The following is a 27,628-nucleotide window of genomic DNA, read 5'->3' as shown; positions in this document are numbered from 1 at the left end:
AATTTCTGTGAGTGATGTAAGATAGGACTCCAGTTTCATTCTTTTGTATGTAAATATCCAGTTTTCCCAGCAACATTTATTGAAGAGATTATCCTTTCCTCATTGAGTAGTTTTGGCTCCCTTGTCAAATATTAATTGATTGTATATGCATGAGTTTATTTCTGGATTCTCTGTTTTGTTCCACTGATCTATGTGTCTGTTTTCATGCCAGTACCATATTGTTTTGACTGTTAGAGCTTTGTAACACAGTTTGAAATAAGGAAGTGTGATGCCTCTAGCTGTATTCTTCTTTGTCAAGATTGCTTTGGCTATTAGGAGTCTTTTGATGTTCCAAATGAATTTTAGGATTTAAAAAAAAATTTCTGTGAGAAATGCTATTGGAATTTTGATAAGAATTGAATTGAATGGACATTTTAACAATATTTACTCTTCTCATCCATGAAGAGTAACTCTTTCCATTTGTTTGTGTTCTTCAATCTCTTTCATCAGTATCTTACAGTTTTTGGTATATAGATGTTTCAATTCTGTGGTGAAATTTATTCCTAAGCATTTTGTTCTTTTCATGCTGTTGTAAATGAGACTGTTTTGTCTGATGTAAATATATATGAGGTCATAAGATATATATATATGATCAGCTACCTCTGATATCTTTTGGTTTCCATTTGCATGGAATATCTTTTTTCATCCCTTCACTTTGAGCCTCTATGTGCCCTTAAAGCTGAAATGAGTCTCTTGTAATAGGATATATATATATATATAGTTGAGTCTTGTTTTTTTTATAATTTGCTCAACTACTCTGTGCCTTTTGATTGGAGAGTTTAATTCATTTACATTCAAAGTGATTATTGATAGGTAAGGATTTCCTAATGGCATCTTGTTGATTGTTTTCTACCTGTTTTGTAGTTCCTTTGTTCATTTCTTCCTCTCGCTATCTTCCTTATCGAATATAGCGGTATACTCTGACTCCCTTCTTTTTTTCTTTTGTGTATCTGTAATACTATAGGTTTTTGCTTTGTGGTTACCTTAAGGCTTAAATGAAACATTTTATAGATATAACAGTCTGTTTGGAGCTGATAGCATCTAAATTTCAATCACATACAAAATCTCTGCCCTTTTATACCCCACCCTCCACATTTTGTGTTTTTGATGTCACAATTTACATCTTTTATATTTGGTATCTATTAATAAATTATTGCAGTTATAGCTATTTTAGTACTTTTGCCCTTTAACTTTTATACTAGGGTTAAGTGATTAATATACCACTGTAGTACTGGAGTATTCTACATTTGAATATATACTTACTTTTACTGATGTGTTTTATATTTTTATGTTTGTGTGTTGCTAATTTGTGTTCTTTTAACTTGAAGAATTCCTTTCAGCATTTCTTGTAAAGAAAGTCAAATGATGATGAACTCCCTCAGCTCTTGTTTGGGAAACTCTTTCTCCTTCAATTCTGAAGGACAACTTTGCCAGCAAAGAAGCTGAGGTCCTCTGCAGAGCAGGCCACTGTAAAGCATGATCACTGCTGCTGCATGACTGATACTGGTAGCCTCTGCCATTCTTCCTTGTGCCAAGCCATCTTTATACTTCTCAGCTTTGCTGATCTCTGCGTGGGATGAAACCAAAGATGGTCCTTTGTGCAGTGCCCCAAAAGGATGGGGAAGCTGGTTGCTCACCCTTTCCTAGTGAGAGGAACTATTTCAGACCAGAGAGTTACCTCTTGGCACTGAGCAGTGTGGACCTAGGGGATGGGATAATGCAGACAAAATGAAACTGTCTTCCTTTCTTTTTCGTGTGGTTATTCTCTGTTGTTGTTGTTCCACTGTGTTGCTGAAGTTTTTTAAGTGGACTCTTGAGCTCTCCCAGAGCTATTTTTGTTTGTGGATAGCTGTCTAATTGTTGAAGTTTGTTGGATGGAGCCTAGGGTCTCCTACCCCACCATTTTGGTGATGTCACTCTGGATGATCTCTCTGCTTTTAACAGCTGCATGCTATTTTGAATACCTTCTTGTGAGAGTTAAGCCAAATGAAAATCACGGAAAACATCTAAAGATATTCTACTGTGGGTTTTGTTTAATATCAATATTTTAGTTGCTTTTTCAAGGACAGCACTTTCACAACATAGTTTTGTACATTATTTTGCTTATTTTAAAAATGAATATTAACTGTTCACTGAAATTTTTGTTTTCTTTTAAAAAGATAATGCCACATCACAAGCTTTGGTTTTATTTGGTGCCCCTACGGAAGCTGTTGAGATTATTCATGAAAATAAAATGACAAATACTGAAGGTAAGGACTGAATCTAAATTGTATAGTAACCTATATAAGCTATATTTATATTCACTCATTAGTTTGTAATGTCAGTGTTAAATTTTTATTAAGAAATACACTGTAAATATCATTAATAGTTAACAGAGTAATGATATATAAGAATATAGTATTTTAATAAATTTTATTAATAGTATATTGTTAATTAAAATTTGGTTCATAAGAATTGTTTACAATTTCAGAAATGTATGAATTTTTGAAATAAACATTTTCTTTATCCTTCATGCCAGGACTGGCAAGTGCTAGAAGCTTTCTAGTTCATTGAGGATATGTTTCTTAGAAGAAAAAGAATAAGGACTAATGTTTTTGGTGTGTGAAATCCAGAATTAAAAATTGTTCATTGAAAATCCATGAAACATTAGCTCAGAAAGTGTTTCTGGTATCTTATGTTGTAAGAAGTAGAAAGAGATGATGAAATGTATACATTTTATGTATAGAGTTTCATATTTGTTTCTTCTCAGATCATTCTGGTGGAGAACTCCATACTTATTAAAATATTTAATCTAAATTTTGGTAAATCTCTGCTCTGCAGGTTGTTAGTTTGACAGGATAAAATTGGTATAAGTTACCCTTCTGATTATTTATCTATTTCTGTTCAATAGAAATCTTGAATAGAATTTTAATGTTCTGGCTTAGAGTTTATTGCCCAATGTTAGGTATGGGCCACAGTTAGTTTTAGACAAATTTTTTAAAATATCAAATTATTGATTTATTAACCAATTAATTCAAGACACTGGAATATACATGTGCTATTAGGGTGCAGAGATATTTAAGAAATGATTCTTATATGGAATGTATAATCTTGCAAGCCAAATAAAATATAATTATACACCAATTAGTACAACACAATAGAAATGGATGGTTGTATAGAGTAACAACAAAGATGACACAAAGTATTTAAAAGGTTTGCAGCCAATTCCAGTTTGTGACCATGGGGTTTCCCCACCACTAAGCCATTCTTGGACACCAGCTGGGTGTCCTACAATTCAGCTCAATTCTAACATCAGCTACCCAGAGATAGTGTCAGATCCCATAGGTTAAGGGCTTAGTCCTACAAGTCTACCCCTTGCCCCACTTCAGATGCCAGTCAAAAGCCCAGTTTGTCACCTGTGCTTCTGACCAACCACTATAGATTGGTGGTTCCAATTACACCCCTCCCTGCCTTGGTTTTGACTAATCTGCTAGAGTGGCTCACAGAACTCAGAGAAACATTTTATTTAGTAGATCACTGGTTTATTATAAAAGGATATAACTCAGCAACAGCAGATGGAAGAGATGCATAAGGCGAGATATGGAGGAAGGGCACAGAGCTTACATGTCCTCTCGAAGTGTGCTGGTCTCCCCAAATCTTCATGTGTTCACCAGCCTAGAAGCTCTCCGATGATCCCTGTCCTTTGAGTTTTTATGGAGTCTACGTTACATGGGCAAGATTGATTAAATCATTGGCCATTGGCTATTGATGCACCCTCCAGCCCCTCTCCCCTCCCTAGAGGTCGGGGCGGGACTGAAAGTTCCAACTCTGTAATCACAAGATTGGTTCTCCTGAGTCCCCATCCTTAGGTGGGGTCCGAAAGTCACCTCATTAACATAACAAAGGACACTTTCATTGCTCTCATCAGTTAGGAAATTACAAGGGTTTTAGGAACTCTGTGCTACAAACACATGAAGACCAAATATATATTGCTTATTCTAAATCACAGTATCACAGTAGTGTATGACAAATGAATACTGTGGACAAGAATCTTTAGTGTTTCGAGTAACACCAGTTTGTATGGCCTCTAAGAATTAAGAGGATTGTTAATGGATAAGGATGGATTTGAACTGAATCTTGAAGGATGTATTTGTATATGAAAAGAAACGTGAGGAGGGAAATTAAGCAAGAGCCACAGAATGAGTCAAATAATGTGATGAAATAACACAAAATGCGGAAAAAATAGATTACTTTGACTATAGCATAGGAAAGATTCAGAAATTTAAAGATAATTGGTTAAAGTAAAGCTAGAAATGATTGAGGGGCAGTCAAGAAGCATTTTGAATTTCAGGCTCAAAAGTGTGAACTTCATTATTGCTCAGTCTCTGGTCCTATATAGATTCAATTGGAGATATTATGTTACCAAATTCTTTGCTTGAAAGTATGAGTCTGAGTGCACTATGTAGAATTATTTGGTTACAGAAGGAAATATGGAAACTATTCACCTAAACAAATAAGCTGCTGGATAGTTCTCCAGAAAAGATAGGTTTATTTGGGGTCAGCAGATTTGGGGTGTGAAACCACAATGAGCCATGTGCAAGTTCCCCCAAGGCAAGAGAAGGAGAACTCTTTTATATAAGGGAAAAGGAAGTTGGGAGGGCTATAGTAAACAAGGAGCCCATGGCTTTTCATTGGCTGAGTCCTTGCCAGGAAGGAAGAGGAGTCCTCCTTCTTGTTGGGCTCTGTTATCATCGCAGGGTGTGAGAACTCTCCCTGCTGGTCTCTTGACTCTAATTGAGGTTTCTGTTTATTAATTGCTATAAAAATGATTATCTTATTATGGTTTGTGCTTAAGGTAATAAGGGTTTGATCTATGAATGATAAACGGATATGAAAGATAGGAATTAAAGAGATTACAAAGGAATTGTTAAGATTTGGTAAACCGACTGGGTATATTGTTACAGGAACTTGAAAAGGAGGATTCAACAATGGTTTAACTGTTGCAAACTTTGATAACGGGAACAGAGAAGTAAGAAAGGAAAGGAATGGAATGAAGATGAATTTAGTTTTAGGAATACTGGCTTTGCGAATGGGTTTGGTCCTTTTAAGACTACCTCTGGCTTGCTGTCCTTGACAAAGTCCAAATGTTTAATACCAAATATATTGGAGATGGGCCTGAAACCGAAATTTTCATCTTGGTATGTCTTTACTCTCTCATCAGTCTTTTATTTGCCAAATAGTTCCTGATTATCGACTCTGTGCCAGACACCATGCTCACTGCTTGGAATGTATCAGATCCCTGCCACCTCCCTCTGTACATCTCTGTAATCTTCTCCAGCTCTATATCTGGTCATACAAATGTGCTCATTTTCCTCTGTAGCCTTTCTGACTTTGGCATTTTAGTTTACTGATGTCATGAATTTATTTCCTTGTTTGTGGTATATCAGTTTCTCAAAGAGTACATTCTAATTTTACATTCCCATACTGCATAGGATCTAGCAAGTCCATCCTTCCCTTCCCTACATTCAGTGCTAGGCTTGGGCTCTAGGAAGGACAGGTTTTGGAATACATTTGGCAAGGAGTTCAGTGTAAAGTTAAGTCTAAAGATGTTTACTTAGGAGTCAAGCACTCAGAGGAGATGACTAAGGGAGAGAATATAAAGGGGAAAGATTATTTCTTACCAAGTAGTCATGATTGAGGAATATGAGGAGAAATAGGCAATGAGGAAGTAAAAGAAAGCTATTAAAGAAGAACATTTCAAAGAAGTATTTTCTACTATATTCTGTATAATGAGTTAAAAGAGAAGGAGAGTGGTACAAGGTTATTGAATTCTGTCACTAGGGAATGGCTGGTGGTCTTTGTAATCAAACAAATTTGTTGAGGTAAAATTTAAGTATAATAAAATCTACTCATTTTAAGTATACAGTTCAATGACTTGACAAATGTATACATCCATTTAACCACCGTCTTAAACAGGATATAGATACTCTTTTCAGAAAGTTCATTCATGTTCTTTGTGGTCACTGTCTCTTCACTCCACCCCTCATATCCACTGATATGATTTTAGTTTTAACATTTAAAAATTTTAAATAAGTGGAATCATTCCATTTGTGCTCTTTTGTGTCCAGTTTCTTTCAAAGACTCAGAAAGAGGTCTGTGAGATTCATCCATGTTGTTGAATATATTAGTAGTTTCAATGTTGCATATATTAGTAGTTGTTCATTTTATTACTCAGTATTATTCCCTTGCATGAGTGCTGTATAGTTTATCTATTCAACCATTGATGGAAATTTGGGATTTTCTAATTTGGGGCTATTATAAATAAAGCTGTTATGAATATTTACACACAAGTCTTTTTATAGATGGATTTTTATTTATCTTGGGTAAATACATAGAAGTGGAATGCTGAGTCATATGATAAGTGTATGCTTAACTTTTATAAGAAATTGCCAAACTATTTTCCAAAAGTCATTTACAGTTCCACCAGCAATATATGAGTTATAGTTGTTCTATATCCTCACTAATATTGGCTTTGCCAGTCTTTCAAATTTTAGGCATTCTAGTGATTGTGAAGTTGTACTGCACTGTTAATTAAATTTGCATTTTTCTGATGATTAATAAAGCTGAGCATCTTTTTACATGCTTATTAGTCATTTGTGTATTGTCTTTTGGAAGATTCCAAGCCTTATGCCCATTCTTTAGTGGATTGTCTTCCTATATAGGAAGTTGTAAATTTTCTCTGCACATTCCAGATATAAATCATTTGTTGGATATATACATGTTTTCTCCCACTCTCTTGCTTGTTGTTTCATTGTTTCATATTGTAATATCTTTTTGAGGCATGATGAATGTTTTGACTTTGATGAAGTCAAATTTATTTTTTTAATGTTTCTCTCTCCCCTCCCTTCCTTCCTTCTTTCTTGCCTGTATTTTAAAAATACTTTTCTATTATGTCCTGGCCTATATTGTTTCTGATGGCAAATATACCAGTTATTCATATCCATGTCCCCTATATGTAATGTGTCCTTTTGTTATCTGGCTGCTTTACAGATTTCCTCTTCAATTGGTTTTCAGCAGTTTGGCTATGATGTTCCCAGACATAGTTCTCTTTATATTTTAATTGTATGAGATTTGTTGAGCTTCTTGGATGTGTGAATTGATGTTTTTCATCAAAGTTTGAAAATTTTTTGGCTGTTATTCTGTTATTTTTCACTCCAAATTTCATTCTCCTCTTCTTGCAGAACCTCAACTTCACATGTGTTGGACTGATGGATTTTTTCCTACAATTCCTTGAGGATCTGTTCTTTTTTGTTCATTTTTCTTTCTCTTCTTCAGATTGGATAATTTTTTAAAATTTATTTTATTTGTTTATTTTTGGCTGCATTGGGTCTTCGTTGCTGCACCTGGGCTTTCTCTAGTTGCGGCGAGTGGGGGCTTCTCTTGTTGTAGGACACAAGCTCTGGGCATGCAGGCTTCAGTAGTTGTGGCACACGGGCTCAGTAGTTGTGGCTCGCGGGCTCTAGAGCACAGGCTCAGTAGTTGTGGTGCACAGGCTTCATTGCTCTGCGGTATGTGAGATCTTCCTGGAGCAGGGCTCGAACATGTGTCCTCTGCACTGGCAGGCGGACCCTCAACCACTGCGCCACAAGGGAAGTCTCTAGATTGGATAATTTTTATCAATTAATCGGCCCATTCATTCTTTACTCAGGGAAAGGTCTCCTTCTCCCTTCCCCCACCCCCAGTTTATAACAAAACTAAAAGGAACTTTGTTTTTCACAAAAAAAGTTAAAGGTACTTTCTGTTTATCACACAGAGGCTTTGCAAGGAGAAGAAATTATTGCTAAACTTAAGAGCACTAGCTTATTCTACATTTTGGGAAGAAAATCAAGATGTTAAAAGGGATAATCAAATGTGGAAAAGAAATCTGTGTTCAGATAAATTTTTTACTCAGAGTGCTGAAGTCAGATAAAGGAATGATACAGTAACTGGGGTGATGGATGTAAAGGAATTACATATTAAAATCAGAAGAGAAGGAAGGATGGTAGTGATAAAATCTTAAATTATTGGGCCTGTGTGAGTAAATTATGTAAGAATCAAGTTCATCGAGCAAGGAGAGTTGACAGTTAATGAACATAAACTGCCATTTGCCCACACAATCAGGCTGACGGTATTTTTTCTCAAACGAAAGTTTCATGTTGCAGTCTCAACAAACCTCAGCTCTGGCCTAGGTCCAGCAGGATCTTGCCCTTATGCATTGATTCTGAGCGAAGAAATTGGAGTTGGGCAGATTTTTAGAGCGAGTGAGTGTCCTGCCTGAGCTTAATTCTTGAAATACTCACCCTGATCCTTTGTGCACAGGCTTCATGAGGAGGAGCTCTATGCATTTGTGTTTAACTGAAACTGTGGCTTCATTGTATCATGGAATTTTAGGTGAAAATGATCTTATATAACACCCTGCCAACTAGTTCATTTATTCAGTGAGAAATCTGAGGTTAGCAACTGAGTAGTTTTAGCTTAAAAAAGCACAGTTACTTATCAGTCAAGTTGAAAAATGAGTGACCATGGACACCTAGTTTTGTGACCTAAGTGTATCTATAATGTGGGCAAAATTAAAAAGAAGTGGAAAGGAAAGTTTTAACTTACACTGTGCATGTATTAGAATAAAGCAGTAATAAGAACTCCTGAATTCTTGTTCTTTCTTGTGCTGCTTGTGATGCCATGTCTTCTATAGACTTTCAGTGCAAAATTTAACTTCACAGTATTTCATTTTCCCCACTTAACCATATGTAAAATGTTAATCCTAAACCATGGAGTGTGGTGGAAATTAATTAATACTCACCTAGTAGGTTGAGAATGGCACACGTAGAAAAATGTTAAATGAGTCATTGCTATCCTTGTTTTCTCCACATTTAATGAAGCAAAACAATGCTTTTGAGTATAAGGGCAACTGCCTGGTTGCTAAATGTGCTATATTAAAACCTTATTTCTTGGGGAAGGGCAACATGCCCTTATCAGGACGTTTGGATAAGAGATTAATGTGTACTTTTTACCAGCTTATTTTTTGGTCCTTTGACTGTTACAGAGATGAAAAAAACTATATATATATATATATATATATATATCTGTATGAACTAAAGAGGTAAAATGGAATATAGCACAAAAAAATAGTCATACTGAGTATATGCGTTCACTATGGTCAAAACATAGTAAAATACATTAGAATATCAGCATTGATATCTTGAAGGAAAATTTGAATTTCAAAAACAAGTGATATGTGAAACTTTTGAGAGGTGCCCTGAAATATATTTTAAGAACTGCTTCTCTTTATTTTGCCACATTTAAAAAAATATAAAAACAACCTTCATGGTATTGCTTACACTCTAAAGCCAGAGAGATATAGTTCAAGTCCCAGCTCTCCCACATCCCAGCTCTGTGGAATAGGGCACTTTATATAACCTCTCTAAGCTTTGATTTCCTCACATGTGAAATCAAGAGAATAATCTCATTTCATAAGATTGTTGTGAGGATTAAATAATATGTGGCATCAAAAATACTTAGCACAGGGCTTCCCTGGTGGCGCAGTGGTTGAGAGTCCGCCTGCCGATGCAGGGGACGCAGGTTCGTACCCCGGTCTGGGAAGATCCCACATGCCGCGGAGCGGCTGGGCCCGTGATCCATGGCCGCTGAGCCTGCGCGTCCGGAGCCTGTGCTCCGCAACAGGAGAGCCCACAACAGTGAGAGGCCCGCGTACCGCAAAAAAAGAAACAAAAAACAAAACTTAGCACAGTTCCATGTTTGGCACATATTTTAGTGTTCAAAAATGTTTATATATATATATATTTCTATATGGGCTATTATTTTATATATGGGATAGAGTAAACACTTATAAATTAAACACATGCCATTTTGACAGAGATTGCATTTTTGGAGGAGGATATTATGAGATATCATTTAAAGATATTTAAAAGATTGCAGTTTAAATGAAGCTATCTAAAATATTTACCATCTCTATGTGTTGACATTGAAACAAAAGGCACAGACTGGAGGCAACAGCGTTACTCTGTGTTCCTCAAGGTTAACTGCAATGAGGACATCAGACTGTTCTCGTTGAGGCACTGAGCCTATTCTGTGTCTTGCATTTAAGATCAGTGATTGCAGCTGTGATCCAGACCAGTAGAGTTCTTAGAGGCAAAAAGACTGCAAGTAAGCACTTTGGTGGAGTCTTCACGGACAACATTGCTGTGCTTCTGTAACCTTCAGTTGATTCGGAACATGCCAGGATTAGAATCACTGAGGCACATCAGACTGAGTGGATTTTATGATGAGTACAACTTGAATGCCATAGTGAGCACATCAGTCACTCTTCACATAAGACTTCAATTTTTAGAGATGGAAGGTAGAAAATGAGGTTATTGTGAGGATGATAGGGACCTGCTTTTACTTTTTTTTCAGCAAGAGAAACCATGCTGGATTTAAGGAAGAACTTCTTCAATGCCTGAGTGGTTAGATATTATTTACATTGGAACATGTGGGGTCTCTTTAAGGGGAGAATTTAAAATACATGTCAAAGTCATTTTTTAAGTGATTCAGGATCTATTTAGAAAAATGGATTAACTGGTTTCTACCTTTTTTCTTTATTTTTTCATGATGCTGTGGAACACTAACTTTTTAACTTGCTTGAAGTTTTATTCTTGCTTCTTAGATTTATTTTTATTTGTTACCGTTTAAGTTATAAATGATCATTTTATTTTAGCTTTCAGATTATTTGAAGCTTAATTCTATAATTCTCTGACATTTATCAATCTGTTGATTAAAGAAAATTTGAGTGTTAGTACTAGTAAAGCAGAATACTTTTTGTACATTCTGAACATCAGGGTTTACTATTCTGTATATGACTGTGAACTGATGTCCTCTGTCTGCTTTATCTATAGGGGTGAATGCAGGCATTTACTTTAGCCACCCATGCCGACGTAAAAGCTGTGCTTTAGTAAACATCCCAGCACCATGTGTCAACAAAGTGATTTCACACATTGAAGATGTGGAGTCTAAAATACAGAAGCATCTGAAAAAGGTAAGTGATAATTAACATGCTAACATTTTTGTAAGCTCTATAAGGCCTATAAGTGTCTGTTACTTAAAGAACCCGGGGAATTATTATTTTTTTTAATGATTCTTGGACTACTTTATAGAATCTTGGCTCAGTTACATAATTTACTAATCTAGACATGTTTTTGATAGTGTCATTTCAGAAGGGTGAAATGACCTTATTAAATAGATTTTTTTTTCCCTACGTGTTTGTTCTTTATCCACAGGCAATCATGCTAAGTAGTAATTTCCATAGCCAACTTGACTAGTAAATAAATAGCATTTACATCCTTTTTAGGGACACTAAACTGATTAGATGATTAGCTGAGTACATTGGTGTATAAAAGGACAGAATGCCCTCTTTAATGAGTTATTTTGTTCTAAAGAAATACTCAACAGGTCTGTTAAAAGAGAATATAATGATTCTTCCTTTGTCTTTTTAAACTGATGAAGTTTGCCTTTATTATTCTGAAGGGAGTTCAATCTTGAAATTACTGAAACTTTCAGTTATTTTCAAAGGATGATTTAGGAATGATTAAAAAACCTTCTCATACATTTTATTAATATTATGTTTCTAAGCAATTAATGCACAACTACGCTGCCCAGACAGGAAGATAAGTTTGTCAGAGATTTGTGCTATTTCCCTTCCTTCACCGCTGTTACTGGATCTGGCTCTGAGAGAGTTCTGATGGGCCCTCATCATGCTTGATCTAGGGTGTAGTTTCCTTCCAGAGGCATTAGAGTGCCGTCTTTAAGATCACAGCCCTTAGAGCCATATATTCTGTGAACTTAGATGGGAATCGTGATAATAATATTGTGTTAGATAAAGTGCTAGCATATGATATTAGCTATGTGTATTGTTATTTCTACAATATTATTTATATCATTCTGTATTAGTATTATATTTATCTCTGTTGCTTTTTTGTTTCCCCAAACCAGAATACCCCTTCACAGAATGCTTCGCAGGTCACAGGTCTAATGGTGGCGTGGGCCTTGAAGAGTATATTAAATAGATAGAAGAGAATTAATATTAATTAATATGATACACATCACATGTGTTTTAATTAACAATTATGCATGTTGTTAAAAATGATAAAATAGATTAATAGGTATTTTAATAAACAATTATAGTAACTGTACTATAATAGCTATTATAAACCATTGTAATAACTCAAAACTGTTGTTGAATTGTTAATGTTATGTCTAACTGATAGATGGGGAAATAATAATTTAAAGTAGTTGAGAGTCTTGTTCAAGGTCATGACAGAATTGGGATTTGAACACACTCCCTCTTTAACAAAGCCCATGTTCATTACCCAATCCTGCTTGGGATTCTGAGCAGTTAATGAACTGTTAAACACTATGGATAATGCGCCAGCTAAAATATTACCTTAGATAAAAGTAATTCACAAAATAAGCTAAGATATTTTATAGCTTATCTTCAGGAAAACTGAAAAACCAGCCTTTTTGTGTAAATATATTATGTAAATGAGCCAGCTGCTATTAAGTTTGTCCATCCACTCATAGACGTTTAACTGCAATTCTGAATCTTGAAAAGAAAATTTTTCAGAGTAGAGTTACTGTGAACATTTTATCTATACTCCTTTTTGCAAAGAATGAGAAGACATGGAAAAATGATGGAAATAATCACCTGGATAACTTCCTATACAAATAAGAGTTTTGGTTTTATTTTTCTTCCACCTGATTCTCCCAGACTCCTAGAATAGAGATAGTTTTATTTAATTTGGAATGATCTCTACTAAATTGAAAATTTCTTCTGCATTTGATCAATATAAGTCATTAAGATGCTACTATGATTTAAAAGAATGGCTTAGAGAGAAAGTATTTAGAAATCATTCTTTAAAATATAAAGAATATATTGTACAATAATAATAACTGTATCATTAATAACAATGATAATAAAGATAATGTTTATTAAGTGCTTACTGTATATCATAGGCTGTATTAAACAATTAATATGCATGATTTTATTGAATCTTTATGGAAACCTTGTGAGGTAGAAAGTGCCATTATCCCCAATTATGGATGAGGAAAATGATTGCAAAGGTTGATTTCTCCTTTCTCCCAGAGCTAGCATCCACAGTACAGATACACACTAGGTGTATCTGAGACCTATGACCACTCTGTTCACCACTGTACTGAGTCACCTCTATGCCTGAAGGTATGTCAGCTATGAGGACCCAATAACATGAATGTTAAAATGCTTATGCTTGGAAAACGTTGCTTTGCTTACACCATTTTGTATCCGTTTTTAACTCCAAAACCTAATGTTTGATCATCTGACCTTCTTGACCAAATACTTTGAGTTCTCTCATTCTGTTAATTCTATTTCATTTGAAACTTCAAACCTGACACATCTACCATTTCCCATTCTATCATACCCATTTTCTTTTACTTCCTTGCCTAACCAGTTCATCTCTTAAAACACTCACCAATTGGTATATTTGGTCCTTTACTTCTTTATCCTGCTGTCCTTTTAGTCTGACAAAGTGCCAAATCTAATGAGCTCTCTCTGATGGTCAGCCATCTTCACTCCTACACCCAGGCGGCTGAATAGTGATGGAGAACATTACACAATAATCCAAATCTGAGATATTATGCACTCATGGTTTCCAACCTCAATGGGACCTTTCATAGTGCTCTGATATTATTCTATTTGTCAATCAGAACTTTCCCTAGTATTCTTTGGTGGCTACTCTAGTCCTCTCTTTTGTTCAGGTTTCCAAATCCTCCACCTCACTACTCAGTCATCTCTTACTTCCCGAAGAAAATAGGAGATAAAATAACAGAAATGCCTCAAACCCCTGTTATCTCACCTATGCACGTCCTTGAATTCCACAAACATAATTCCCTTTGTCCTTCCATGGAAGATTCCCCCCCACACACACAATGGCTCTCCCTTCACCTGTGTTCTGTCTTGTGCCTTTGCAAGGATCTTGTTCCATCAGGCGTTGTTCCAACCATCCTGTGTTCCAAATCTCCTTTTTTATTAACTCACTCCTGTCAACGTTTAAAATATTGACATTTGTCCTGTTTTCAAGAAATTTTTTCATCCCATACATCCCTTTAAATATATCCCCTTTTCACTTTCTCTTCTCATTCAGTGAGACATCTGAAAAGAGTTGCCTAAATTTACTATTTCTGATCCCTCACCTCTCAGTTACCCATTTATTCATTGCAATCTGTATTTGGTCCTCATTATTCTAATGAAAATATCTTCAGAAAAATAACCACTGTTTTTTCTGTTATCTATTGCTACAAGCGTGTGCACGTGCACACACACACAAACACACACACTCTAAAACTTCGTGGCTAGAAGAAGCATTTATTTGGTTACCATTGAGCAGTTTGTTCTGGGCTCAGCTGGATAATTTTGTTGGTTCTTGCCTGGGGCCGATCATGTGGCTGCACATATCTGCTAAGTCAACTGGAGATAGAGATAAGAATGGCCTCGCTCACATGCCTGGTGGTTGGGAGAGTATTTTAAGAGGACAAATCTCAATGGGTAAGTGCTTAGTAAAGCTTTGCTTGTGTTATGTTTGCTCAAGTCCCACTGGCCAAAGCCAAGCCTATAATCAGTCCCCCTGTTAATCCAGTAGAGTATTAGAGAAAATGTGGATGCCAGGAGACATGATTCTTTGGGAACTATTTATGTAGCAATCTATTAGCTAGTCCATTGGCAACATGATGAACCGTCCATCCAAATGCAAACTATAATCACCAGCTCTCCAAAAGTTTTATTCCATAATGGTATCATGCAGACGTCCATGGTCACACATACTGCAAAAGATCTGACGCAGGCAGTATTTCTTAGGTGCATCTTCTTTTTGACCCAGAAATATATGAATTAAAATGAGAAGTTAAATACTGTTCCTGCATACTTAGCATACAGAATCATCACAAAAAACATTCTCATTTACATAAGGGGAGGAATGAAAGGCACATAGCTTTCACTAATGCATAAAATTTTGAAATTTATCAGAGCACATGATGTTAGGTCTACCACACCTGGAACCAAGGAATGTTTCTTGGTTTAGGACTCAGTTCTGCTTCCTGGGAATAGTTTCTGAATTTGTTGTTCTCCTTGTCTCTTTCATCTACTATCAGAGCTCTTTGCTCTTTGATTTTCATAATAGACCTGAATAGCTATCTCAGGCTTTTTCCTGTATTAGTCTGCTCATGCTGCCATAACAAAATACCATAGACCTGGTGGCTTAAACAACAGAAATTTATTTTCTCACAGTTCTTCTAGAGGCTGGAAGTCCAAGGTCAAGGTGCTGTCAGTGTTGGGTTCTATTGGGGAATCTCTTCCTGGTTTGTAACCAGCCTCCTTCTCATTGTGTGCCCACATGGCCTTTCCTCTGTGTCCATATGTTGAGAGAGAGCTCTGGTGTCTCTTCCCCTTCTTATAAGAACACAGGTGTTATTGTATTAGGACCCCACCCTTGTGACATCATTTAACTTTATCTGCTAATATAGTCACATTGGAGATTAAGGCTTCAACATATGAATTTTGGGGGCAGACAGCTCAGTCCATAACACTGCCATAATAAGCTGGAAGCTCAGAAGCTTTTTTGTATTTTGAACTCTCTCTTGTTTTTTAGGCCAAAATGTTTCAATTCTCCTAAGAACTTCAGGGTTTCATATTAATCTCATTGGGTTTAACCCCACAACTTAAAAGCTGTGGCCATATTCTTTTTTTTTTTTATTTAACATAATTTATTTTAGTTAGGTAATTTTTTATATTCTCCTAAATAGTATTGGTTTTTTAAAATAAACTTTATTTTAGAACAGATTGAGACATCTAGAAAAATTGGGATGATGATACAGAGATTTCATATATACTTACATTGCATAATCTCTTACGTTAGTGCAGTACATTTGTAGTATGGTACATTTGTTGTAATTAATGAACCAATATTTGTACATTATTACTAACTGTAGTTCATACTTTATTTTAATTTCTTTAGGCTTATTTGAGATGAAATTCACGTAACATAAAATTAACCGTTTTAAAGTGAACAACTTGGCAGCATTTAGTACATTTGCAAAGTTGTGCTGTCACCACTTCTATCTAGTTCTAGGACATTTTCACCACTGCAAAATAAAGCCTCACACACATTAAAGATTTAATCCTCATTTAGCTCTCTACTCTGGCCTGGCAACCACACTCTGCTTTCTATTTCTATGTATTTACCTGTTCTGGAGTTTTTGTATAAAGGAAATCATACAATATGTGATCTTTTGTGTCTGGCTTCTCTTGCTTAGCATAACATTTTCAGGTTCATCTGCATTGCACCATGTATCAGTACTTCCTTTTTATGGCTTAATAATATTCCACTGTATGTATATACGACAATTTCTTTAACTGTTCATCTGTTAATGGACATTTGGGTTGCTTCTACCTTTTGTCTATTGTAAATATGGCTGAAATGAACCTTCATATACAAGGATTTATTTGAGCACCTGTTTTCAATTCTTTTGGGTATATACCTAGGGGTAGAATTACTTTGTCATATGGTAGTTGTATGTTTAACTTATTGAGAACCACCAAACTCTTCTTCATAGCTCAAATATTTTTGTTCTTGAGTTGTGAGAGTTCTTTATATATTTTGGATTACTAGACCCTAATCAAATATATGATTTGTGAACATTTTCTCCAGTTACGTAGGTTGTCTCACTTTCTTGATCATGTTCCCTGATGTACAAAAGTTTTTAATTTTGACGAAGTTCAGTTTATCTGTTTTTTCTTTTGTTGCTCATGCTTTTGTTGTCATATCTAAGAATTCATTACCAAATCCCAGGTGATGAAGATTTACCTTTATGTTTTCTTCTTTGAGTTTTATGGTTTTAGCACTTATATTTAAATCTTTGATACATTTTACGTATAGGAGACATGTATATCCTTGGAGTCAATGGTAAGATAATGGTGGATTAAAAATGACTACCCTCCTCCTTTATACCTCCTTCCATTGACAGTCTATTCTCTCAACCTTTAAACATAGACTGGACTTGTGACTTGTTTTGAAGAAATATGTCAGAAGAAATGTCATATAACTGCTAAGCAAAGTATCAAGAAGCCTTGAAGCTTCCGCTTTCACTCTCTTGCTGCTGTAAGTTCCCCAGGTAAAGAAGCATAATCTAGCCTCTTTGAGGATGAATGACCAAGTAGAGAGACAGACCCAACTCACAGCAAGCACAAACCATCAGACTTTTGAGTGAAGTTGTTTTGAACAATTCTATCCTAGTCAAGCTGCCAGATGACTGCATTAGTTTGAGGTCACATTAGTGACCATAAAAACCACACAGCTGAGCCCATCTTACATGGTGACTCACAAAATTATGAGCAAATAAAACGGGGAATATTTATAGCCACTAAGTTTAAGAGTGGCTTATTATGCAGCAGTAACTTATGCATTGTTGAATACGACACTGAAATGTACAGGCACCTGTGCGTATACACCACATTAAAGTGAGTAAAATGGAAAATTTTATTCTGTGTAGTGTTGAAAATGAAACTGTTGACCACTTTCTCCTTCTGGAAAAATCCCATTTCTATTTTTTTTTTTAAATGTCTTTTGCTAACTTGACTCTAACAGGCTTTATTCCTATTTTGGTAGATATTCCCTCCAGTCTGTATGGCAGATCATTTTTCCTCTGACCATATTGAAAATACTCGTGCTCCCCAGACATGTCCTCTTCTCATTTTACTCTCCCTTTGGATAATACCATTTGAATGTATGTTATTTTATTTATGTACTGTATGCTTATACCAATTTGAGATTCCCAGCTCAGATTTCACTTTTTTTATAAGACCCGTATACCCAATGCCTACTGAACATCTTTTTATATATATCTTTGAAGCACCTCAAATTCAAAACATATGAAAGTAGTTATTTCTTTCTTCTGTGTTCCCAGGTACAATTAAAGGAACATTATTCACCCAGTAACCTAAGCCAGAAAGTTGATTAATTATAATGACTGTTCACTTTTCCTTTATATACAATTACTAATTTTTTGGTTTTTTAAATTAAATTTTATTTTTTATACAGCAGGCTCTTATTATTATCTATTTTATACATATTAGTGTATATATGTCAATCCCAATCTCCCAATTCATCACACCACCACCACCACCCGCCCTGCTCTCCCCTCCTTGGTGTCCATACGTTTGTTCTCTACATCTGTGTCTCTGTTTCTACCTTGAAAACCAGTTCATCTGTAGCATTTTTCTAGATTCCGCATATATGCGTGAATATATGATGTTTGTTTTTCTCTTTCTGACTTACTTCACTCTGTATGACAGACTCTAGGTCCATCCATGTCTCTACAAAGGACCCAATTTTGTTCCTTTCTATGGCTAAGTAATATTCGTTGTATATATGTACCACATCTTCTTTATCCATTCGTCTGTCGATGGGCATTTAGGTTGCTTCCATGACCTGGCTATTGTAAATAGTACTGCAGTGAACATTGGGGTGCATGTGTCTTTTTGAATTACGGTTTTCGCTGGGTATATGCCCAGTAGTGGGATTGCTGGGTCATATGGTAGTTCTTTTTCTAGTTTTTTAAGGAACCTTCATACTGTTCTCCATAGTGGCTGTATCAGTTTACATTCCCACCAACAGTGCAAGAGGGTTCCCTTTTCTCCACACCCTCTCCAGCATTTGTTGTTTGTAGATTTTCTGATGATGCCCATTCTAACTGGTGTGAGGTGATACCTCATTGTAGTTTTGATTTGCATTTCTCTAATAATTAGTGCTGTTGAGCAGCTTTTTATGTGCCTCTTGGCCATCTGAATGTCTTCTTTGGAGTAATGTCTATGTCTTCTGCCCATTTTTTGATTGGTTGTATTTTGTTTAATACTGAGCTGCATGGAGAATGTTTTGTAGTAAGAATCAACCAATTACAGCCCATGGGCCAACTTCAGCCCAAAGCCTGTATTTGTAATGCCAATGAGCTTAGAATGGTGTTAACATTTTTAAGGTTTGTAAAGAAAAACAGAAAAGAGCATGTAGCCTGTTGATCTATAAAGAGTAAATATTATATGCTTTTGAAAAAAAATATTGAGCTGCATGAGCTGTTTATATATTTTGGAGATTAATCCTTTGTGCGTTGATTCATTTGCGAATATTTCCTCCCATTCTTAGGGTGTCTTTTCGTCTTGTTTATGGTTTCCTTTGCAGTGCAAAAGCATTTAAGTTTCATTAGGTCCCATTTGTTTATTTTTATTATTTTTATTTTTTTATTATTATTATTTTTTGCGGTGCGCGGGCCTCTCACTGTTGTGGCCTCTCCCGCTGCGGAGCACAGGCTCCAGACACACATGCCCAGCGGCCATGGCTCATGGGCCCGTCTGCTCTGTGGCATGTGGGATCCTCCCGGACTGGGGCACGAACCCGTGTCCCCTGCATTGGCAGGTGGACTCTCAACCACTGCGCCACCAGGGAACCCCCCCCCCCATTTTGTTTTTATTTCCATTACTCTGGGAAGTGGATCAAAAAAGATCTTGCTGTCATTTATGTCAAAGAGTGTTCTTCCTATGTTTTCCACTAAGAGTTTTATAGTGTCCAGTCTTACATTTAGGTCTCTAATCCATTTTGAGTTTATTTTTGTGTGTGGTGTTAGGGAGTGTTCTAATTTCATTCTTTTAAATGTAGCTGTCCAGTTTTCCAAGCACCACTTATTGAACAGGTTGTCTTTTCTCCATTGGATATTCTTGCCTCCTTTGTCATAGATTAAGTGACCATAGGTGCATGGGTTTACCTCTGAGCTTTCTATCCTGTTCCATTGATCTATATTGCTGTTTTTGTGCCAGTACCATAGTGTCTTGATTACCGTAGCTTTGTAGTATAGGCTGAAGTTGGGGAGCATGATTCCTCCAGCTCCATTTTTCTTTTTCAAGATTGCTTTGGCTATTCGTAGTCTTCTGTGTTTTCATACAAATTGTAATATTTTTTGTTCTAATTCTGTGAGAATACCATTGGTAATTTGATAGGGATTGCTTTGAATCTGTAGATTGCTTTGGGTAGTATAGTCATTTTCACAATGTTGATTCTTCCAATCCAAGAGCGTGGTATATCGCTCCATCAGTTTCTATCATCTTTAATTTCTTTCATCACTGTCTTCTAGCTTTCTGCATACAGGTCTTTTGTCTCCTTAGGAAGGTTTATTCCTAGGTACTTTAATCTTTTTGTTGCAATGGTAAATGGGAGTGTTTCCTTAATTTCTCTTTCAGATTTTTCATTGTTAGTGTATAGGAATGCAAGAGATTTCTGTGCATTAATTTTGTATCCTGCTACTTTGCCAAATTCATTGATTAGCTCTAGTACTTTTCTGGTAGCATATTTAGGATTCTCTATGTATAGGATCATGTCGTCTGCAAACAATGACAGCTTTACTTCTTCTTTTCTGATTTGTATTCCTTTTATTTCTTTTTCTTCTCTGACTGCCATGGCTAGGACTTCCAAAGCTATGTTGAATAATAGTGGCGAGAGTGGGCATCTTTGTATTGTTCCTGATCTTAGAGGAAATGCTTTCAGTATTTCACCATTGAGAATGATATTGGCTTTGGGTTTGTCATATATGGCCTTTATTATGTTGAGGTAGGTTCCCTCTATGCCCACTCTCTGGAGAGTTTTTATCATAAATGGGTGTTGAATTTTGTCAAAAGCTATTTCTGCATCTATTGAGATGATCTTATGGTTTTTATTCTTCAGTTTGTTAATAAGTTGTATCACATTGATTGATTTGTGTATATTGAAAAATCCTTGTATTCCTGGGATAAATCCCACTTGATCATGGTCTGTGATCCTTTTAATGTATTGTTGGATTCTGTTTGCTAGTATTTTGTTGAGGATTTTTGCCTCTATATTCATCAATGATACTGGTCTGTAATTTTCTTTTTTTGTAGTATCTTTGTCTGGTTTTGGTATCAGTGTTGGTGGCCTCGTAGAATGAGTTTGAGAGTGTTCCTTCCTCTGCAATTTTTTGAAAGAGTTTGAGAAGGATGGGTGTTAGCTCTTCTCTAAATGTTTGATAGAATTCACCTGTGAGGCCATGTGGTCCTGGACTTGTGTTTATTGGAAGATTTTTTAATTACAGTTTCAATTTCATTACCTGTGATTGTTCTGTTCATATTTTCTAATTCTTCCTGGTTCAGTCTTGGTAGGTTATAATTTTCTAAGAATTTGTCCATTTCTTCCAGGTTGTCCATTTTATTGGCATAGAGTTGCTTGTAGTAGTCTCTTATGATGCTGTGTATTTCTGCGGTGTCCGTTGGAACTTCTCCTTTTTCATTTCTAATTTTATTGATTTGATTCCTCTCCCTCATTTTCTTGATAAGTCTGGCTAAAGGTTTATCAATTTTGTTTATCTTCCCAAAGAACCAGCTTTTAGCTTTATTTATCTTTCTTACTGTTTCCTTTGTTTCTGTTTCATTTATTTCTGCTCTGATTTTTGTGATCTCTTTCCTTCTTGTAACTTTGGGTCTTGTTTGTTTTTCTTTCTCTGGTTCTTTTAAATGTAAGGTTAAATTGTTTATTTGAGATTTTTTTTGATTCTTGAGTTAGGATTGTATTGCTTTAAACCTCACTCTTAGAACTGCTTTTGCTGTATCCCATAGGTTTTGGGTCGCTGTGTTTTCATTGTCATTTGTCTCTAGGTATTTTTCGATTTCCTCTTTGATTTCTTCAGTGATCTCTTGGTTATTTACCAATGTATTGTTTAGCCTCCATGTGTTTGTGCTTTTTACATTTCTTTTCCCTTGTAATTTATTTCTAATCTCATATCATTGTTGTTGGAAAAGATGCTTGATATGATTTCAGTTTTCTTCAATTTACCGAGGCTTGATTTGTGACCTAAGATGATATCTATCCTGGAGAATGGTCCATGTGCACTTGAGAAGAAGGTGTAATCTGCTGTTTTCGGATGGAATCTCCTATAAATATCAATTAAATCTATCTAGTCTATTGTGTCATTTAAAGCTTATGTTTCCTTATTAATTTTAAGTCTGGATGATCTGTCCATTGGTGTAAGTGAGGTGTTAAAGTCCCCCACTATTATTGTGTTACTGTCAATTTCCTCTTCTACAGCTGTTAGCATTTGCCTTATGTACTGAGGTGCTTCTATGTTGGGTGCATATATATTTATAATTCTTATATCTTCTTCTTGGATTGATCCCTTGATCAATATGTAGTGTCCTTCCTTGTCTCCTGTACCGTTCTTTATTTTAAAGTCTATGTTATCTAATATGAGTATTGCTACTCCAGCTTTCTTTTGATGTCCATTTGCATGGAATATCTTTTTACATCCCCTCTTTTGCAGTCTGTATGTGTCCTTAGGTTTGAAGTGGGTCTCTTGTCAACAGCATGTATATGGGTGTTGTTTTTGTATCCATTCAGCAAGCCTGTGTCTTTTGGTTGGGGCATTTAATCCAATCCCATTTAAGGTAATTATCGATATGTATGTTCCTATTACCAATTTCTTAATTGTTTTGGGTTTGTTTTTGTAGGTCCTTTTCTTCTCTTGTTTTTCCCACCTAGAAGTTCCTTCAGCATTTGTTGTAGAGCCAGTTTGGTGGTCCTGAATTCTCTTAGCTTTTGCTTGTCTGTAAAGCTTTTGATTTCTCTGTCAAATCTGAATGAGGGGCTTCCCTGGTGGCGCAGTGGTTGGGAGTCTGCCTGCCGATGTAGGGGACGCGGGTTCGTGTCCCGGTCCGGGGGGATCCCACGTGCCGCGGAGCGGCTGGGCCCGTGGGCCATGGTCACTGGGCCTGCGCGTCCAGAGCCTGTGCTCCGCAACAGGAGAGGCCACAACAGTGAGAGGCCCGCGTACCGGAAAAAAAAAAAAAAATCTGAATGAGATCCTTGCTGGGTAGAGTAACCTTGGTCGTAGGTTCTTCCCTTTCATCACTTTAAATATATCATGATACTCCCTTCCGGCTTATAGAGTTTCTGCTGAGAAATCAGCTGTTAACCTTATGGGAGTTCCCTTGTATGTTATTTGTCATTTTTCCCTTGCTGCTTTTAATAATTTTCTTTGTCTTTAATTTTTGTCAATTTGATTACTATGTGTCTTGGCATGTCTCTCCTTGGGTTTATCCTGCCTGGGACTCTCTGTGATCCTGGACTTGGGTGGCTATTTCCTTTCCCATGTTAGGGAAATTTTCAACTATAGTCTCTTCAAATGTTTTCTTGGGTCGCTTCTGTCTATCTTCTCCTTCTGGGACCCCTATAATGCAAATGTTAGTGTGTTTAATGTTGTCCCAGTGGTCTCTTAGGCTGTCTTCGTTTCTTTTTTTCTTTTCTTTTTTTTTTTTTTTTTGTGGTATGTGGGCCTCTAACTGTTGTGGCCTCTCCCGTTGCGGTGCACAGGCTTCAGACGTGCAGGCTCAGCGGCCATGGCTCACGAGCCTAGCCGCTCTGTGGCATGTGAGATCTTCCCGGACCGGGGCACGAACCTGCGTCCCCTGCATCGGCAGGCAGACTCTCAACCACTGCACCACCCGGGAAGCCCCATTTCTTTTCATCCTTTTTTCTGTATCCTGTTCCGTGGCAGTGAATTCCACCATTTTGTCTTCCAGGTTACTTACCTGTTCTTCTACCTCAGTTATTCTGCTATTGATTCCTTCTAGTGTATTTTTCATTTTAGTTACTGTATTGTTCATCTCTGTTTGTTTGTTCTTTAATTCGTCTAGGTGTTCTGTAATTCTTCTAGGTCTTCGTTAAACATTTCTTGCGTCTTCTCGATCTTTGCCTCCATTCTTTTTCCGAGGCCCTGGATCATCTTCACTATCATTTTTCTGAATTCTTTTTCTGGAAGGCTGCTTATCTCCACTTCATTTAGTTCAGGTTTTATCTTGTTCCTTCATCTGGTATATAGCCCTCTGCCTTTTCATCTTGTCTATCTTTCTGTGATTGTGGTTTTTGTTCCACAGGCTGTAGGATTGTAGTTCTTCTTGCTTCTGCTGTCTGCCCTCTGGTGGATGAGGCTATCTAAGAGGCTTGTGCAAGCTTCCTGATGGGAGGGACTGGTGGTGGGTAGAGCTGGTTGTTGCTCTGTTGGGCAGAGCTCAGTAAAACTTTAATCTGCTTGTCCTCTGATGGGTGGGGCTGAGTTCCCTCCTTGCTGGTTGTTTGGCCCGAGGCAACCCAGCACTGGAGCCTACCAGGCTCTTTGGTGGGGCTAATGGTGGACACTGGGAGGGCTCATGCCAAGGAGTACTTTCCAGAACTTCTGCTGCCAGTGTCCTTGTCCCTGCGGTGAGCCACAGATGCCCCCCGTTTCTGCAGGAGACCCTCCAACACTAGCAGGTGGGTCTGGTTCAGTCTCCTATGGGGTCACTGCTCCTTCCCCCTGGGTCATTATGTGCACACTATTTTGTGTGTGTCCTCCAAGAGTGGAGTCTGTGTTTCTCCCAGTCCTGTTGAAGTCTTGCAATCAAATCCCACTAGTCTTCAATGTCTGATTCTCTGGGAATTCCTCCTCTCGTTGCCGGACCCCCCAATGGTTATGGGATTTGATTTTATTGTCATTGTGCCCCTCCTACCATCTCATATGGCTTCTCCTTTGTCTTTGGATGTGGGGTATCTTTTTTGGTGAGTTCCAGTGTCTTCCTGTCTATGATTGTTCAGCAGTTAGTTGTGATTCCAGTGCTCTCGCAAGAGGGAATGAGCGCATGTTCTTCTACTCCACCATGTTGAACTAGTCTCCTACTAATTTGTTTTGATTCCACCTCTAGAATGTGTGTCAAATGCAGACAGTTCTTCCCATCCATACTGTAGGATCTTCATTCAGGCCATTCTCATTTTTGCCAGTGTTAACTGTAAGAGCCCTTCGCTGGTACCTCTGCTTTAGTCATTTCCTCCTCCCTTCCTTCTTCCATAAAATAGGCCATATGCCTTCTCTTTTCTAAATGTATTGTTGCCAGTAATCTACCTAAAACCCTCCTCTGAATGTCTCATGTCACAGTGCTTATTTCATATTCCTTGACATGACATAAATGTCCTTTATAAAATAATATTTACTCTTAAGCTTCATGTCCCTTCATATACTCTATTTTAGCTTTGATTAACTCTCTTAACCCTGGACCTTAACCCATGCATCTTCTCTTATCTCTGTTTAACCCTCATTTCTTCCCACAAACTACCTTTGCCCTCCAAAGCTTTGGATAGCTGTCTTCCCTTGAATCTCATATGACATTTTACTGACCAAATTAGCAGTGTATTTTATTTGTTTCTTCATATCTCTGTCCTATGTGATTGTAAGATCTAGGAAGTTAAAGTTTATTTATAAGTCACCACTAACCATAGTACCTACTAAAACCTGGCAGATTATAGGCATTAAATACTTCTGAATGAGTGGATTCAGGAATGATTTTTTAAAAATTGTGTCAGGTTTTGCACGTGCTTTTAAATGCATGGGAAGAATGTACTTGTTCTTAAGTTTAAAAATAATTTGGTGTGTTGTTTGATAAATATTGCCTGTGCTTTTGAGATGATTTGGACTTTTGAATAGGGTAATTATAGGAAACCCCCTATTGACTGTGAGTTTAAAGGTATGAGTAGTCTTTTCAGATGAAAGTAGGTCACAGTTGTGGGAGATAGTATTCAGCGTTAGTACTCGCATCTACAAATATTTTACAGTAAAAGGGAGATTCCCAACATGAAGTTAATTTTTTCGAGTAGAAAATATTTAGAAGGTTTTATGAATACTTTCTTTGTCTCAAGAACTTAAATAGCATTTAAATATTCAAAATATTTGGTAATAATTTCCAATAAAAATATGGAGTTAAAAAATCAGGGTCAGTTAGAATGTTACATGTATCAAGCAGGAGTTTGTGGGCAATGTGGTTTAGAGCTATAAGTAAATAAAGTATTTTATTTCACCCATAATTTGATGACTCTTAATATCATACATATTTAAAGTATGTCCAATTTGACATTTTTAGTCCCCCCCCTTTTGTTTCTCTTTGCTCTTTGAAAGAGACAGAAATAGGAAATGCATAGGATTTTGTGGTTAGTTGGATAAAATTGATTATAAGTCGTAATCAATATTTCTAAATATCTCAAATATTTATGGTGGTAAGTAATATTCTAAGCTTAATAATAACAGAAATTTTATTAAAAATAATTTAAAGTGACTTCGAGAGATTTCTAAGACTTGTCTAAATATTTCAGACAGGAAGCTATACATGGGAAACTCAAATTTTCCTCTGATATTGTAGGCCTTCCCTATGTGAACCATTTAAGTATCCTGATAATTTGATTACTAGGTACCTGAAATTTTGCCTTCCACCATCAGATCAAAAACCAATTAAAATAATTTTTCTTTATTGCTTTATCACTTACCTCTACAAAAATGTTGTGAGGGTCAAGACTTCCCTGGTGATCCAGTGGTTAAGACTGCCTTCCAATGCAGGGGGTGTGGTTTCGATCCCTGGTCGGGGAGCTAAGATCCCACATGCTTCGTGGCCAAAAAACCAAAACATAAAACAGAAGCAATATTGTAACAAATTCAATAAAGACTTCAAAAAATGGACTATATAAAAAAAAATCTTTAAAAATAAATGTTGCGAGGGTAAGTTTTTCATCTTAATATATTTCTCCGTACCAAATATAACTCTATTTCTAAAAATTTAGGTAGCATGTTTTTATCATTATAAAATACATCATTTTCTATATCATAGAAAATGTGCTATAAAGAGGACCAAACAGAATATTAATTAAGCATTACTCACTCAATTAAGCATTATTCACTTTAAAATTTGGGACAGTTATGTCACAGTACATTAAAATGTCTCTTAACCAATTTCCTTTCTTGTGATACTTCAGCTTCAAATGGCTTCTTAGAACTAGTATCACATAAGTTAGCCTGATTACAGGTATCTGCACTATGTAGGACTCTTGAGTTTCCATAATCAAGTGATGTCATTTTTCCCAATTATTAATTAGTTTAGCATCTATTAATATACTCATAAAATGTTCATTCTTTTCTCTGCCTGTTTATCATTTGCCATTTTCTTTCTGGTTTATTTGTAATTTCTTATTGACTTGTAGGAATAAATGATTATCTTTAGTTTGTTGTGTAGATTTTAAATATATTCTCTCATTTGACTTGTCCTTTTATGTTATCTTTTATTAAAAAAAGTTCTTAATTTTAATGTACTTAAATTTATCATTTTCCCTTTATTTTAAGTGTTTTGGAACTTGTTTAAGAAATCTTTTCACTATTTCTTACAAAATTTTTCCTTTATTTTAAAATTTTGAAGTTTTTTACTTGAGATTAATTGTTTAACAATGTGAATTTATTTTGTGTGTGAGAGAATGGAATAGGTAGGTATTTTCATTTGTAAAAATATGGAAAATTATTTTTATCAACATCAATTTTATTGCAAAATCCAGTCATTTCTTAGAAATCAGCTATATCACATCAATCATATATCAAGTTTTTATATATGAGTATATTTATTTCTGGCTTCTTTGTTCCACTGGTTAATTTTATC

General features: G+C 36.2%; 1 protein-coding gene across 1 annotated transcript in view; it reads left to right on the top strand.

The window, feature by feature from the left end:
• The window catches only part of CCDC178 (coiled-coil domain containing 178), a gene marked incomplete at both ends in the record, with an annotated part of 378,504 nt that overhangs the window by 9,067 nt on the left and 341,809 nt on the right, over positions 1-27,628 (top strand). Inside the window, 2 exon segments of the mRNA XM_082667126.1 lie at positions 2,199-2,288; positions 10,950-11,089. Of these exon segments, the coding sequence (XP_082523252.1) occupies positions 2,199-2,288; positions 10,950-11,089 (230 nt within the window).

This window comes from Grampus griseus, assembly GCF_964374135.1.
Source record: "Grampus griseus genome assembly, chromosome: 12".
Taxonomy (NCBI): domain Eukaryota; kingdom Metazoa; phylum Chordata; class Mammalia; order Artiodactyla; family Delphinidae; genus Grampus; species Grampus griseus.
This window is presented reverse-complemented; position numbering and strand designations above follow the sequence as displayed.